The sequence below is a fragment of the Eleutherodactylus coqui genome, chromosome 12 (assembly GCF_035609145.1).
Source record: "Eleutherodactylus coqui strain aEleCoq1 chromosome 12, aEleCoq1.hap1, whole genome shotgun sequence".
Taxonomy (NCBI): Eukaryota; Metazoa; Chordata; class Amphibia; order Anura; family Eleutherodactylidae; genus Eleutherodactylus; species Eleutherodactylus coqui.
In genome coordinates, this window is record NC_089848.1 from 132120441 (window position 1) to 132135291 (window position 14851).

General features: G+C 50.4%; 1 protein-coding gene across 1 annotated transcript in view; it reads left to right on the forward strand.

Annotated features, from left to right (window-relative positions):
* The window catches only part of ACBD5 (acyl-CoA binding domain containing 5), a 60768-nt gene that overhangs the window by 26969 nt on the left and 18948 nt on the right, over positions 1-14851 (forward strand). Inside the window, exons 6-7 of the mRNA XM_066585138.1 lie at positions 639-788; positions 2705-2917. Coding sequence (XP_066441235.1) covers positions 639-788; positions 2705-2917 — 363 coding nt within the window. The remainder of the gene's footprint in view (positions 1-638; positions 789-2704; positions 2918-14851) is intronic.

Below are 14851 nucleotides of genomic sequence, written 5' to 3' on the forward strand. Positions count from 1 at the left end.
AAATATCCTATTTTGGTCCATATCCTTCGATCGGTCACTCATTATAGCCTCTGGGCGCGTTAAAAAAAATTCTGCGAACTCGCAATAGCATCTGCGTTCACTGCGCTGTTTTTTTGAACTCCCGGTTTTCTGTGGCTTGTGACAAAACCAACTTCACTGCTTGAGTTTGTTTTTTTTGGGGGGGGATTGTATGTGTGAAGAATGGATGACACACGGATGCAACATGGATATAAAATCCTGCACATGCTCAGCAAAACGGCAACATGCACACAAAGTGAAAATGCTGCGTCTTTTACGGGCCAGAGTTGCATACGCCAGTGTGAATAAGCCCTTGTATGAGGCCGGGTCCCTATATATCCGGCCATCCAATGCTGCAGTAAGACGGATACTAGAAGATCCTATAGTTTTCCATAGGATTGTTCATATCAGTTGACCAGTGCAAACCGTGCCCCCCAATGTCATCGCTTGTGTCGGCACGAAACCTCTGATAGATGGGACCCCCGCCGTAGGAACCGTCCCGTAGATTTGTTTCTTTCTCTCATTTTGTCGGCTTTGATCATTGATTTCCTGTTAACATTTGCTCGTTCGCTCTTCCGTGGTGGAAATGTGACGTCTTTGTATTTGTCGCCTCCCTGTAGACCTCAGCTCTGCTCTGACCTCCACACCCAATTGTAAGGCTGTGAACGGGAAGGCGGAGAGCAGCGACAGCGGAGCCGAGTCGGAAGAAGAGGAGAATGGAAGGCAGGAGGATGAGGAGGATGAGGATGGAGCCGAGTTAAGTGAACAAGGTATTAGAGATGTGCGCCGTGTATTACCGTCGGCCCCATCTTTTCTATTGTAACATCCTCGTGGTATAATATTCATGGTTTTAGGCCTCCTTCCCACGAACGGATTTCCGCCGCGTAATTCGCGGCGAAAATCCGCTGCGTTGCCCGCAGCTATTAGGTTCTATTGAACCTAATAGCACAATGCTCACGATGCGTAATTCCACCGCGGAATTACGCACCGCGATTTCTCCCGTCCTCACCCGCAGCATGCTCTATTTTCTGCGGGTGAGGACGGGCTGTACGCACTGACGGCTTCCATTGCAGTCAATGGAAGCCGTCCATTCACGCTATCTCCCGCTGTAACCAGCGGGAGATAGCGTGAAAAAACGCTTTCCCGCCCACCGCCGAGCGTCATATGACGCCAAATGACGCGGTCCGGCCGCGTCACGTGACACGGCCGGCTGTGCACGTGACACGCTCGGTGACGCGGCGGTGGTGGGCGGTGACGGGCGGTGACGCGCGGCGGTGGGCGGGGAAGCGATTTCACGCTATCTCCCGCAGGTAAGTATAGGGGCTCTGGGGGGCGCCGTGACGGGCTTCACAGCGGAATATTACGCTGCGGAGCCCGTCACGCTCGTGGGAAGGAGGCCTAATGGGACTAATTTTCCAAAACTCAACTATTTGCTGATCTGAACGGCCAGCTACAGGTATGGCTGGGGGTGATGCCAACGCGTCCCTTTAATCAGCATGCCCATGATTTACACAGGTTCCAGGGTTGAAGAGGTCTCCCAGGACTGAGTTATTGATGAACTATCCTGAGGACAGGTCACGGCCGGAGATCGTCACCGATCAGCTGATCTCCAGGCTGTACAGAGCTGACATGTTGCTGGAAACGCGCAACTCCATACATACTGCAGTGGGCAAGGAACTGAATGGGAGCTGTGCTTGCAGTACCATCTCAGGCCACTGCAGTGTGTACAGAGCTGTGTGTTTCCGGATAACACATCGCTTCCTTACACTAAGGCCTCAATCACACAGATGTATTTGCGCTCCATATTACACATGCAATACAGAGAAGGTAAACGCCATTGATTTGTATTGGGGTATTCAGACATGTATTTTTCATGCGCATGAGAAAAATTTCAGCATGTCCTATTTTGGCCCGTATTACAAACCGAAATTGCCCATTAAAGCCAATGGGACAACATAAATGGGCAGTGAATACACAGGATACATGTATATTCACGTGAAAAGTGCATTGAATATGTGAGCAAAAAAGTGCCGTTTGCCGTGAATGAGTAACGCTTCGGTCCGTGAAAATACTGCGCATATCGCTGGAGCTGGTGCTGACTGCGACGCCAGCGCTAAGGATGATGGTTCTTGTATAAATGAAGGGAGAGCCGAGGTGGCGCAAGCAGAAGGCAGGCTTGCAAAGTAACATGGAGCCAGTAGTAGAATGTAAGTGAGGTCACCGGCGCGGATGTCATCGCAGATTGGGCTGATTTTGGTGGTTTTTCATCGCAGGTTCAGAAAACCTCTTTAATGTTAACAATAGAGTTGAGCGAACCTACTCTGCCAAACTTGATGCTCGTTCGAGTATTAGCGTACTTGATGGTGCTCGTTATTCGAACGAGCATCAAGCCGTGTTCGACTCCGCCCCAGTTTTTGGCTCCTCCCCACTGTGACGTGCCTGTTTTGGCCCTTCCCCACCACGGCACAGCGCATGTCATTGGCAGAGAGAGAGAATAAAAAAATCTCGGGACCTGGCGTCCCACATACAAAAAATGCTCGAGTCTCCCATTGAAGTCAATGGGGTTCGTTACTGGACTAGAGCTCTCGAATTTTACGAAAAGCTCGACTTGAATAACGCGGACCCGAACATTTGGGTGCTCACTCATCTCTAGTTAACAAACCTGTTTTTGTTTATTTTTCCACAGAGGAAGAAGCAGTGAAGAAAGACGCCGCCGCGGAGCCGCCGTGCCCCGCCACTACAGTTGCTAATGGTTTGCACGAAAATCATAGCGATTGTATTTCTGACATTCCCAATCACGTACCTAACAAGTCTGATCTCAACGATACCACTAATGAGATAATCGTAAAGCCGGAGAGCACACGGGACGCTGCGGGGAAAGACCTGGAGGCCAGTAAAGGTTAGTGCCACTCCATTGCAGTGCAGAAGTACTGCAGTTTATTATCAAGGTGATCATAAGATCGCTGTTTGAAGGTCAGAGACATAAAAGAAACGTAAAACAAAAATGGTAAACAAAAAAAATGTGAAAAACAATAATTGTCCTGGTTACGCCCTTGATTTTCGGTGTCTAGTCATACTGCTCCATGTTTCTTGCTCCGTTATATTCAGCCTGTCATTGTAATGGAGCTTGTAGCACTTCTCTGTTTTTCCAAAAATTCTATTAAAAAAGTATTGATTAAAATTTTAAAAAGTATAAAAAATAAACCCCTTTTTTAGGCACTTTCCCCTCTTTTTAGAGAAAAAAAATAAAAAACAATGTTTTACATCCGTGCAGTTCGTGTGAACTATAACCTACATGGATGCAACCGGAACAAAGGCCGGAGAGAGGAGAGGGGAGTAAGGACGTGCATACAAACTGCAACGGGCAGCAGGTGCCAAATAATTACCGCTGTACCACAACACTCAGACTGATGGAAATATCTAATTTGTACATACGAGGTATCGGTTGTATTTTGGCCAGAATATGTAAGCTCACAAGCCAACGCCAAGGGTCCTCGTTGTCTTGTGAGTCCCTACTCTAACAAGACGATTAAAACACAAAAAGGGAACCCTGCCTACAAGTGGGGCGATCGTCCCAATGGGAACAGCCCTACGCTGGAACCTAGGGGCCTGACTCGCCGTAGATAGTAAGTGGCAGGGGCACCCAACAAACGAAAAAACACACATAGTGAACAGGACCGTTCACACCAAGTGTAGTCAACACCTACAAACAGACACTGAACCTGTCGCTGTTCACACCAACAAATAGGCAGAAGGGAATCCCACCCAAAACCTCATGCATGCAAGTAACAGCGAAGCAGAACATGCACAACTCCAAGTACCAGAGATCTGGGAGGGAATGGGGAGAAGCATAAATGGCCAGCTCCGTGTTTATGTGCAGCAGGCCGGTGGTGAATGACTGACTGGAGCAATACGCACCCAGCCAGCTCAGTCTTCACACACCTGTGGAAGTGTGGAAGTCCATGGAACTACAGGCCGCAGGAGATCAATGTGACACCATGTTTGGCATCGTCAAGTCCATAATGACCCGTACAATAAATTGAACACACTCTAGTTTGCACGTTGAAGCAAAAAAGAAAGCAAAGAACTGAGCCAAAATGTTTGTTTTTTTTTTGCCTCCCAATAAAAATGATCCAAAAGCTACATGTATCCTAAAATGGTACCAATAGAAACTTCTTCTGTCCATGGGACAAATAAAAAAGCTATAGGACTTTGAATACAGCGATGCAAGAAAAATATATTTCCCAAAAGAAAAGATTTTAATTGTGTAAAAGTGGAAAAACCCCAAAAATATAATTTTAGTATTATTGTATTCGTACCGACCCCGGGCAAAATAATTGTAACTCCTTACAGACCAAGCGACATAAACATACGCCACAGGGCCCTGGGCTTCATTTCTGGCCAATAATATATGACGTGGGGTTAAAGCTTCTCTTGCTGCAGTCCAGCCGGAGCCGGCGGGGTCTCGGCTGTCGGTAACAGAAGCGTTCTTTAATTGCTTCTGCCTTCTCTTTTACAGGCCACAGAGCGCTCAGTGAGTGAGATGCAGGAAGCGGCAGCGCCATTTCCTGTACCGGACACGGTGATCATGTGATTGCCAACAACACCTGGCATGTCAGACCTGCAGGATATTAGCAGACCCCTGACCAACTCCGACAGCGACTACTGCCACACTAGGGGGGCTCCTGATGCCCCAGCTACAGGAGCAAAGTGTAAAATAGGGAATAAAATATAGAGTGAACGACCCCCGGCGGTCTGATGTGACATCATGGTCAAAAAAGTTATAAAGTAATAAAAAAAAATATATATATATAGAAAGAGAAAATGACCCATCGCCGATGCCAACCACAGCCGCCCATTACTGCCAGACTATACAGATTATAGGTCGATACACCCGACAGAAATGGCTGAGCCGCTCCGGAACGTCATTTTAGCATAAAAAAAATAATTGACTGTAAATAGATTTTTGTGCAAATCAGCCCCAATAAAATAACAAGTCGGGGAAAAATTCTGTAAAAAAGGTATTAAAAACCTAGCCCTATAAGTGACAAATACAACCCGGGAACAATAATACCGAGAGGCCAGGGGAAAAAGTAGGAGCACAAAACCACCACATGGTGAAGTCACTCAGCTGTCCCGTCCTTTAGGCCCGAAATGCGTTGTTTTTTAGGGAATTAACAGTTTGGTTGAACTCTTGTAGTGCAGAGCGGCTAAATTACTCCACATTATGTGATATAAAGATGACACTTCCCAGAATGCAAATCACTAAAGCTAGCAAGGAATGCTGGGAGATTTGAGCTTTGAATCTTGTACACAGAGACTGCACTAGCAGAATAGTGAGTGCAGCTCTGCAGTATAATATAGGATGTAACTCAGGATAAGTAATGTATGTACACAGTGACTCCACCAGCAGAATAGTGAGTGCAGCTCTGGGGTATAATACAGTATGTAACTCAGGATCAGTACAGGATAAGTAATGTATGTACACAGTGACTCCACCAGCAGAATAGTGAGTGCAGCTCTGGAGTATAATACAGGATGTAACTCAGGAGCAGTACAGGATAAGTAATGTATGTACACAGTGACTCCACCAGCAGAATACTGAGTGCAGCTCTGGGGTATAATACAGGATGTAACTCAGGGTCAGTACAGGATAAGTAATGTATGTACACAGTGACTCCACCAGCAGAATAGTGAGTGCAGCTCTGGGGTATAATACAGGATGTAACTCAGGATCAGTACAGGATAAATAATGTATGTACACAGTGACTCCACCAGCAGAATAGTGAGTGCAGCTCTGGAGTATAATACAGGATGTAACTCAGGGTCAGTACAGGATAAGTAATGTATGTACACAGTGACTTCACCAGCAGAATAGTGAGTGCAGCTCTGGGGTATAATACAGTATGTAACTCAGGATCAGTACAGGATAAGTAATGTATGTACACAGTGACTCCACCAGCAGAATAGTGAGTGCAGCTCTGGAGTATAATACAGGATGTAACTCAGGAGCAGTACAGGATAAGTAATGTATGTACACAGTGACTCCACCAGCAGAATACTGAGTGCAGCTCTGGGGTATAATACAGGATGTAACTCAGGGTCAGTACACAATAAGTAATGTATGTACACAGTGACTCCAGCAGCAGAATAGTGATCGCAGCTCTGGAGTATAACACAGGGTGTAACTCAGGAGCAGTACAGGATAAGTAATGTATGTACACAATGACTCCACCAGCAGAATAGTGAGTGCAGCTCTGGAGTATAACACAGGGTGTAACTCAGGAGCAGTACAGGATAAGTAATGTATGTACACAGTGACTCCACCAGCAGAATAGTGAGTGCAGCTCTGGAGTATAATACAGGATGTAACTCAGGGTCTGTACAGGATAAGTAATGTATGTGCACAGTGACTCCAGCAGAATAGTGAGTGCAGCTCTGGGGTATAATACAGGATGTAACTCAGGAGCAGTACAGGATAAGTAATGTATGTACACAGTGACTCCACCAGCAGAATAGTGAGTGCAGCTCTGGAGTATAATACAGGATGTAACTCAGGAGCAGTACAGGATAAGTAATGTACGTATACAGTGACTCCACCAGCAGAATAGTGAGTGCAGCTCTGGAGTATAATACAGGATGTAACTCAGGAGCAGTACAGGATAAGTAATGTATGTACACAGTGACCCCACCAGCAGAATAGTGAGCGCAGCTCTGGGGTATAATACAGGATGTAACTCAGGATCAGTACAGGATAAGTAATGTATGTACACAGTGACTCCACCAGCAGAATAGTGAGTGCAGCTCTGGAGTAAGGTTGTGTTCTGAAGAGCTCTGCAGGATCCAGGGTGTGGTCTGCTTCTCAGGTGGAGACCTTGTTGAGAGCCCAGGAACAGTGCACGTTTCTGGGCTTTGTTTGTCATGCAGTCGCGCACCTCCTCCCTCCGATCTCGGTCGGAGGGAGGGAGGACAGAGATGGCCGCAACTTCGCAGTGGCATCGGTGGCTTCTGCAGCTCCAAGATGTTCCGCAGCAGCAGCGGCAAAATATAAGAAGCCAAGGACTGCAGGTGAACCGGAGAAAAGGACGGTTCTAAGTCGTGGCAGCGGTGACACGGGCTCCAGTCACAGGCGCAGTAACGCGGGCCAGTCCATCAGTGCGGCTGCATCCGACAGCGCAGGCAGCGAGATGGTGACGCGTAGCCAGGCCCGGAGGAAGACAGGTAAGCCACAGAAGCTGGCAAAGCCGGAAAAGTAGAGTGATAGGCCAGAGGGAGAGTCTGTAGTAGAGCTGGCCTCCCGGCTGGCAAGAAGCATGGCCGAGTATGAGACTGCAGGAAAGCAGATTGTTATGCAGATGGAAAAACTGCGGTCTGCCAGGCTGCAAAGAGACCAAGCCACCTCTAAAGGCAAAAAGGCCGAAGTCTCTAAAGTAATGCAGAAGTGCAAAGAGTGCATTAAAGTGTGGAAAGATGTGAGAGAGCGGATCTTGGAGGAGAGCGGTCCCTTTAAAGAAAAGATCATGAACGATGATCGGTTTGCGAAGATGGCTGCAGGACGCAGTAACTCGCAGCAGACTGATCAGTCCAGTGATCGCGACGACAGCTCGGATGAGGACGACTACAAGGATGTACAGGAGAGTCTGGGAGAGCAGCCTGCGTGTTCGGCTGAACAAGCCCTAACCCAAGGCAGCACTACAAGTACCAGCAATCTCCAGCTAGAGCAGATTGGGCTACCAACAACCTCTGAGGAGTCTGATCTGGAGGAAGGAAGTCATAAGGTGGGGGCTTTGGTGTCGCAACTGCTGGAATCCCCTCCTCATATGGGGGGTCTTCATTTTGGCAAAGACATTCCCAAAGTGGACACAAAAATCAAGGATAAAAAAGGAAAACAAAGGAAGCCCCAGGAAAAATTTGTCTATGTGACGGGGGGCGCTGGTCCGGCTGCAAAGCCAGAAAGAGGCACCTCCGACCTGGGACCCTGTGGTAAAGTTGAGAAGGCTGAAGGCTATGGCGGTGATGGTGCCAGTAAGGCCAGTGATGCGGAGGGAGCTGCGGGATCAGCATCTGAGGTCTCCTGTGTGACAGGTCAGTCTGCGGGGGTCTCTCGGTCCCAGGCACCCAGTGATGCGGAGGGAGCAGCGGGATCAGCATCTGAGGTCTCCTGTGTGACAGGTCAGTCTGCGGGGGTCTCTCGGTCCCAGGCACCCAGTGATGCGGAGGGAGCAGCGGGATCAGCATCTGAGGTCTCCTGTGTGACAGGTCAGTCTGCGGGGGTCTCTCGGTCCCAGGCACCCAGTGATGCGAAGGGGGCTATGGGATCAGCATCTGAGGTCTCCTGTGTGACAGCTCGGTCTGCGGGGGTCTCTCGGTCCCAGGCACCCAGTGATGCGGAGGGAGCAGCGGGATCAGCATCTGAGGTCTCCTGTGTGACAGCTCGGTCTGCGGGGGTCTCTCGGTCCCAGGCACCCAGTGATGCGGAGGCTTCTGGCAAAGGTGAAAAGAAAGGCAAAAGCAAAACTAAAAACATCTCTGCTATAACACAGCGTGCTGGCCGTGGGGGGAACATTGCGGTAGTTGCAGCTGCACAAGCTGGGCCAGCAATGTTGCCCCCTAGGTCTGCTAAGGCCCGCTTGGACCCTGGTCCTGACCCAAAATCTGGTCCGCATGGTGAGGGTGCGTGCGAGAGAGGTACTAGTGGTAATAAGAAGATTCCCAGTTCAGCCCAGGTCTCTGATACTACTAAGAGCCCAGAGACCCAGGGAGCTCTTGGCGCCCCTAATATAGGGGCACCTGCTGCACAAGCAGGTACAGTTTGTTCAGGGGGTCAGGAAGTGTCACAGGTTCCAGTCGCCCCTCCAGCGGCGACAACACCTGGTAGGAGTTATGCCAGTGTCGCCGCTGGAGGGAGTGGGTCCTCCTTGTCTCCAGGCTCTAGGGAGGGCGTTTTGCAACAGCGCCTCTTGGAGGCTCTACGGAAAGGGGAGAGTTCAATTACAGTTGGAGGAAGAGAGGTGGACCTATCTCTCTGGAAAGAGAGACATGGCTTGGGTGCCTTCCGAGAGCAAAGGGGGGAGACCGTATGGTCCCTACCAACACCCGGGCAGGACGCAGGTCGTAGGAATGTGGTCCGTCTTCGTTGGAGGGGCAATGATGCATGTCCTCCAAGGGGGAAGGTAGTGGAGCTCCTACTGAAGATGGGCTTTAGGGCGGTTGACATCTTTGCCCTGATCCATCCCTACGGCACGTCTGAGTTTGACATCAGCTTCGTTCGCCCAGAGGGTCTAGAACTTTTCTGGGGGAACTATGAGCTGATGAAAAACGAGCCCGGCTGGCGGGACTTTGCCATCCAGGTGGTGTCTCGCCAGAACGATATCAAGAAAGTGACTGTTTTGACTCGTAACGAGTCACTTTCTTGCTTTGACATCATGACGTGGCTCAGTAGGTACGGAGAGGTGACGGAGATGCCCAAAAAGAACAGGGATGAGCACGGCATATGGTCCGGGGCCTGGACGTTTATGGTCAAGCTGAAGCGTTTAGGAAACTCAGTGGCTCACATACCATCTGCAGCCTTCCTCGGCAGGGATCATATCTTGGCCTTTTACCAGGGGCAGCCGAAGCTCTGCCACAGGTGCGGCGACCCCTCACACTTGAGCGCTGCTTGTAAGATCTTGAAGTGCGCTCTGTGTGGGGGTCTGGGTCATCTTGCCGCCTCCTGTACAGAGATTAGGTGTAACCTGTGTGGTGATCTCGGTCACCCATTTAGCCGCTGTCCACGCTCCTTTGCCAATGCGGTCTCTGCCCCTACGGATGGGGGTCATGAGGTGGCCTCCGGGGGTGAGGGGACCAGCAGAGGTGGGGGAGCTCAGGAGCCAGGGAAGAACCGGCAAAAGACGGCTGCTCAGCAGAGGCGTCAGGAGAAGCGCAGACGGAGCAGGGAGCTGACAGGAGCGCCCACAGCAGGTGGGTCGATGGTGGCCCCTGTTCCAGAAGCAAATCTCGTGGCTGAGGCTTTGAGGGACAGCGAGTTAGATGAAGAGGACAGGAGGATCCAGAGGGAGGAGACCAACTCTGCAGATTCCTCCCACTATGAAAGTGTGGATGAGGAAGGCAAGAGGTGGTTAGAAAAAAGGCGTAAGCTACGTGCCACGAGGAGGAAGCGAAGGGGGGATTCAAGATCTTCTCCCACCCCGGGCCAAGTACTGGAAGGGGAAGCCTGCTCACCTCCAGTTGGACACTCCAATAGGTTCCGAGCCCTTCAAGACATCTCTTCCTCCTCTGAGGGGGAAGGAAAGGGCAAGGTTCCTGGGGCAAAGAAAGGGTCAACAGGGGGCGCTGAGTCTCCTCCTCATGGAGGCATAGTTCCTACAGGGGAGGAGGCGACTCTAGAGCCTGGAAACAAGGACGATGGGGTCGGGGGATCCCTTGCTATGGACACATCTATGTCCAAAAAAAGAAGCAAGGGGCTTTCCTCTGACCCCGAGGAAGGGTGTGTGAGGAAGAAAGCCATCTAATTTAATCACTCATGATGGCGGCACCCACTCCGCTGACTCTGGCATCAATTAACGTTGCCAGCATTAAGTCGGATATGGCTAGATTTGCGGCCTTTGATTTTCTCAGCCGAGTTGAAGCTGACATTTTATTTTTGCAGGAGACCAGGCTGTCTGATTTGGCAGCGATACATAAGGCAAAAAGGGAGTGGAGGTCAGGCCCTTCCTACTGGTCTCTTGCGGCCGAGCCGTATAGCGGAGTGGCGGTCCTTTTTACCGCAGCGGTTGAATGCCGACGAGTTATTGAATTAGACATGGGAAGGTACCTGATCTTAGATGTCCTCATGAAGGGACAAGAATTGAGACTTGTAAACATCTATGGTCCCCAGTCAAAAAAGGACAGGAAGAGTCTCTTTATGAGGATCAAGCCCTACCTTTTTACCAGCCGCCAAGTTGTCTTTGGAGGTGACTTTAATGCAGTCACAAGAGCCCGCGATAGGGGAGGCTCTGGAGACAGGCGGTTGACTTTTGACAGCGTCGCACTTAATAGCATAGCTAGCGAGGCTCGCCTGGTGGATGTCCACATCCGGCACACCCCAGGCCACGAGGGGTTCACCTATTATAGAGGTCAGAGCAGGTCAAGAATAGACAGGTTTTTTTTGAAGGAGGAAGCCATCTCTTCACCAGTGTCCGTTGTTGAGGTGGAATTCTCCGACCACTGTCTGATTTTGTTTTCTCTGAATGTTGCAGAGACCCCCCGGATGGGCAGAGGTTTTTGGAGACTGAATTCATCACTCCTGGAGGAAGCAGAGATAAGACAGTCCTTTGAGGATTTTCTGCAGAGCCAGGTACCATTACTGGATCTCTGCAGCAGTAAGTCAGAGTGGTGGGAGATGTTCAAGAGGAGGGCGGCGAGGTTCTTCCGAGAGCTCTCCAACCTCAGATGCCTGGACAGGTACCGCCTGTACAACGGCCTGAGGAGGAAACTCGAACATCTCGTTTCGACTGGAGATAGCCGCGAGGAGATCTCCAGAGTGAAATCTTTGCTCAAGAAGTGCCAGTACGATAGACACGCATCCTTGGTTTTTGAGAGGGATTTCGGGAAGTACCGCTCGCCCGACCCTTACAGAAACTGTAGGATGTCAGTGAATAGTAAAGTGGTCACTGGACTGATCGATAGTACAGGATCCCTGAATCGATCCAGATCAGGGATTCTGGAGGTCGTCAGATCCTACTACTCGCAACTCTTGGGAAAGAGGGATCTAGATTCGGAAGTGATGTCGGCTTTCCTGGCTGAAACTGTCCCTGAGCCGGGGGTAGACACCTCTCTTGATGTTTTCACAGGAGAGATCAGAATAGAGGAAGTTAAACTGGCGATTGATGGGCTCCGGCTCAAAAAATCGCCAGGACCGGACGGACTAACATCCGAGTATTATAAGACCTTCAAGGACCTCTTGAGTCCCCTCTTGACGGAGGTATTAAATGAGTGTCTTTCCTCGGGCACTCTGCCAAAGTCAATGAGGAGGTCAGCTTTGATCCTTCTGTCAAAGGGTAAAGACTCGAGCCGTATTGAGAACTGGCGTCCCATAGCACTTCTCAATATGGACAGGAAGGTTCTGGCAAAAGTGCTGTTTAATCGGTTGGTGAAGTTTGCACCCCGGCTCCTCTCGGGCGCCCAGCATTGCTCTGTTCCAGGCCGTAGCACCTTTAGCGCTGTTCTTGGTGTCCGGGAGGCAGTGGAGCAGGGTAGGGCTGGTCACTGGGAGGGGTACCTGCTGTCCTTGGATCAGGCCAAAGCGTTTGATCGGGTTAATCACGAGTACCTCTGGTCCGTCCTTCTGAGATACGGCCTGCCAGTGGGGTTTGTTGATTGGCTGCGAACATTGTATGCAGGGGCTGAGACTTTCCCGCTGGTGAACGGTTGGCTTGGCCGCCCTTTCGGGGTGGGGTCCGGTGTCCGCCAGGGCTGTCCTCTAAGTCCCCTGTTGTATGTGTTTGCGATAGATCCCGTCCTCAGGAGGGTTGATCGTGGACCTATAGCAGGGGTCGGGATGGACAGGGCGGTGCCGGAGGCTACCCTGAGGGCAGTGGCATACGCCGATGATGTCACGCTCTTCGTATCCTCAAGGGAGGAGGCGGAGTTTGTGGTGTCGGAGGTGGATGGCTACTCAGAGGCATCTGGGTCCAGGGTCAACTGGGATAAGTGTGAAAGTCTCTGGTTAGGAAGGGGGGATCCTGTGTTTGATCTCCCGGACACTCTTCCGGTGCCCCAGACTTCAGCAAAAGTTCTTGGCATCAAATTTGGCCAGGGGGATTACCCCATGCAAAATTGGGTAGACAGGCTAGACGGTGCCACTCAGAAGGTAAATCAGTGGAAGGGTTGGTCTTTAACCCTTCGGGAAAGAGTTAGCCTGATCAAAACATACCTGCTCCCTTTATTTATCTACCTGGGCAGCGCATGCATTTTGCCAGAGCCTCTCTGGACCCGGGTCTACAACCTGTTCTTCCTAATGTTGTGGGGGAACAGGTTGAACCTGATCAGGAGAGATGTTACATACCGCACGAGGAGACTAGGGGGGTTATCTATGGTCAACCCCGTGGTGTTTCTTGTAGACACCTTTTTTAAGATCAACATAGGCAACCTCTGGCAAGAGAGGGCTCCTCTGTGGGTCTACTCCTGCCGGGGATGGTTTCGGCCTTTCTTCCAGGAATGGGAGACAGGAGGGCGAGTGAAGGACCTTCGCACGCAGCATGGATATCTCCCGGCTTACGCTACCTTGGTTCTGAAGGTGATACGCCGGTGGGGTCTGGGGATGTGGGAGATCAGGACTCTGACGAGGAGGCTCCTCGACGAAAGAGTCCTGTTGACCCATTTCCAGAAGCCCCTGGCGCTCAAGGACTGCCCAAGTCGGGACCTGGAGGGAGGGTTACGTTTACTGAATTCAACCCGGGTCCCCTTGAAGTTTTGGGACTTGGCTTGGCGCTGCTTTCACGGGAGACTGTATGTAAGGGGTAACTTGAAGAGCAGGCCTCTGATTGACAGGGGTTGCCCCCGTCAGAAGTGCAGCGACGTGCTGGAAAGCATGGAGCATTTCCTGCTTCAGTGCCCCTTTAATACAGAGGTTTACCAACGGGTAGGGGTCTCCATAGGCTGGCGTCAGCTGGCACACCTCTCCTATGCGGAGTGGGCTTATGGAGCCTTCAGAGGTCTTGGTGGCAGGGACCGCTGCACTTTATTCCTAGTTAGCCTAGTGGTCAGGTTCCACATCTGGAGTGCACGGTGTCTAATCTCGACGGAGCTGAAAATCCTCCCCGTGGATACGGTCTGTAGGAACATCCTGGGTGACCTGGTGAAGGTGCGTTCTTTGGAGTATGAAAGGCTGGGCACATCTAAGGCTTCTCTCCTATGGAGAGGGCTTGTATTTCGTTAGGGACAGTCTTTTCTTAATTTACTAGGGGCAGAGTAGGGAGAGAATAGGGACAGGATAGGGATAGAGGAGGGATAGGGCAGGGAAAGTTTTCCATGAAGGGTCAGACTGAGGGGCAGACTAAGGACAGTCTAGGGCAAATTAGGGAAAGAATAGGGAGACCTTTTTAAAAAAAAAGAGAAGGGAAAGGGCATTGCCGTGTATGTGCCTGGTTTATCATCTCCAATCCCGGTAGTGGGCTGTGAGTGCACCATGAAGCCTTTTGTTTTGGTTTGGGCAAAATGAAAAGAAGTAGGGCTGCAGGTGAGCCGACCTTAGGCTTTCGGGTTGTATGGATATATTGTATAGTATGTATTTTGGTGTATGTCGGTGTATAGTTTATTATGGTTTTGTATATATTGTATATATTCACATTTCGGGTGGTAGATAGGTCGGGTGGGGAGTTGGGGGGAGTGGGGTTCACGCCTTGAGCCGTAGCCTGGCACGTCCCAAACAAACTCTGGGCACGGACTGGTGGAGTGGGCATGGCCCCCAGGCTGCGGCAGGGAAAAGTGTGCTATAACGTATATTTAAAAAAAACAAAAAAAACCCTGGTGTGGTTTGGCACGACCTGAACTTTGAACTCTGGGCACAGACTGGTGGAGCAGGCATGGCCCCCAAGCTGCACTGGGGACCCAAAAAAACAAAAAAAAAAAAAAATATTAGTTTGGTTATATGCCGGTTGGCTCAGTCTTTATGTTAGGATGGTTTGGTTATATGCCGGTTGGCTCAGTCTTTATGTTAGGATGGTTTGGTTATATGCCGGTTGGCTCAGTCTTTATGTTAGTTTGGTTTGGTTATATGCCGGTTGGCTCAGTCTTTATGTTAGGACGGTTTGGTTATATGCCGGTTGGCTCAGTCTTTATGTTAGGATGGTTT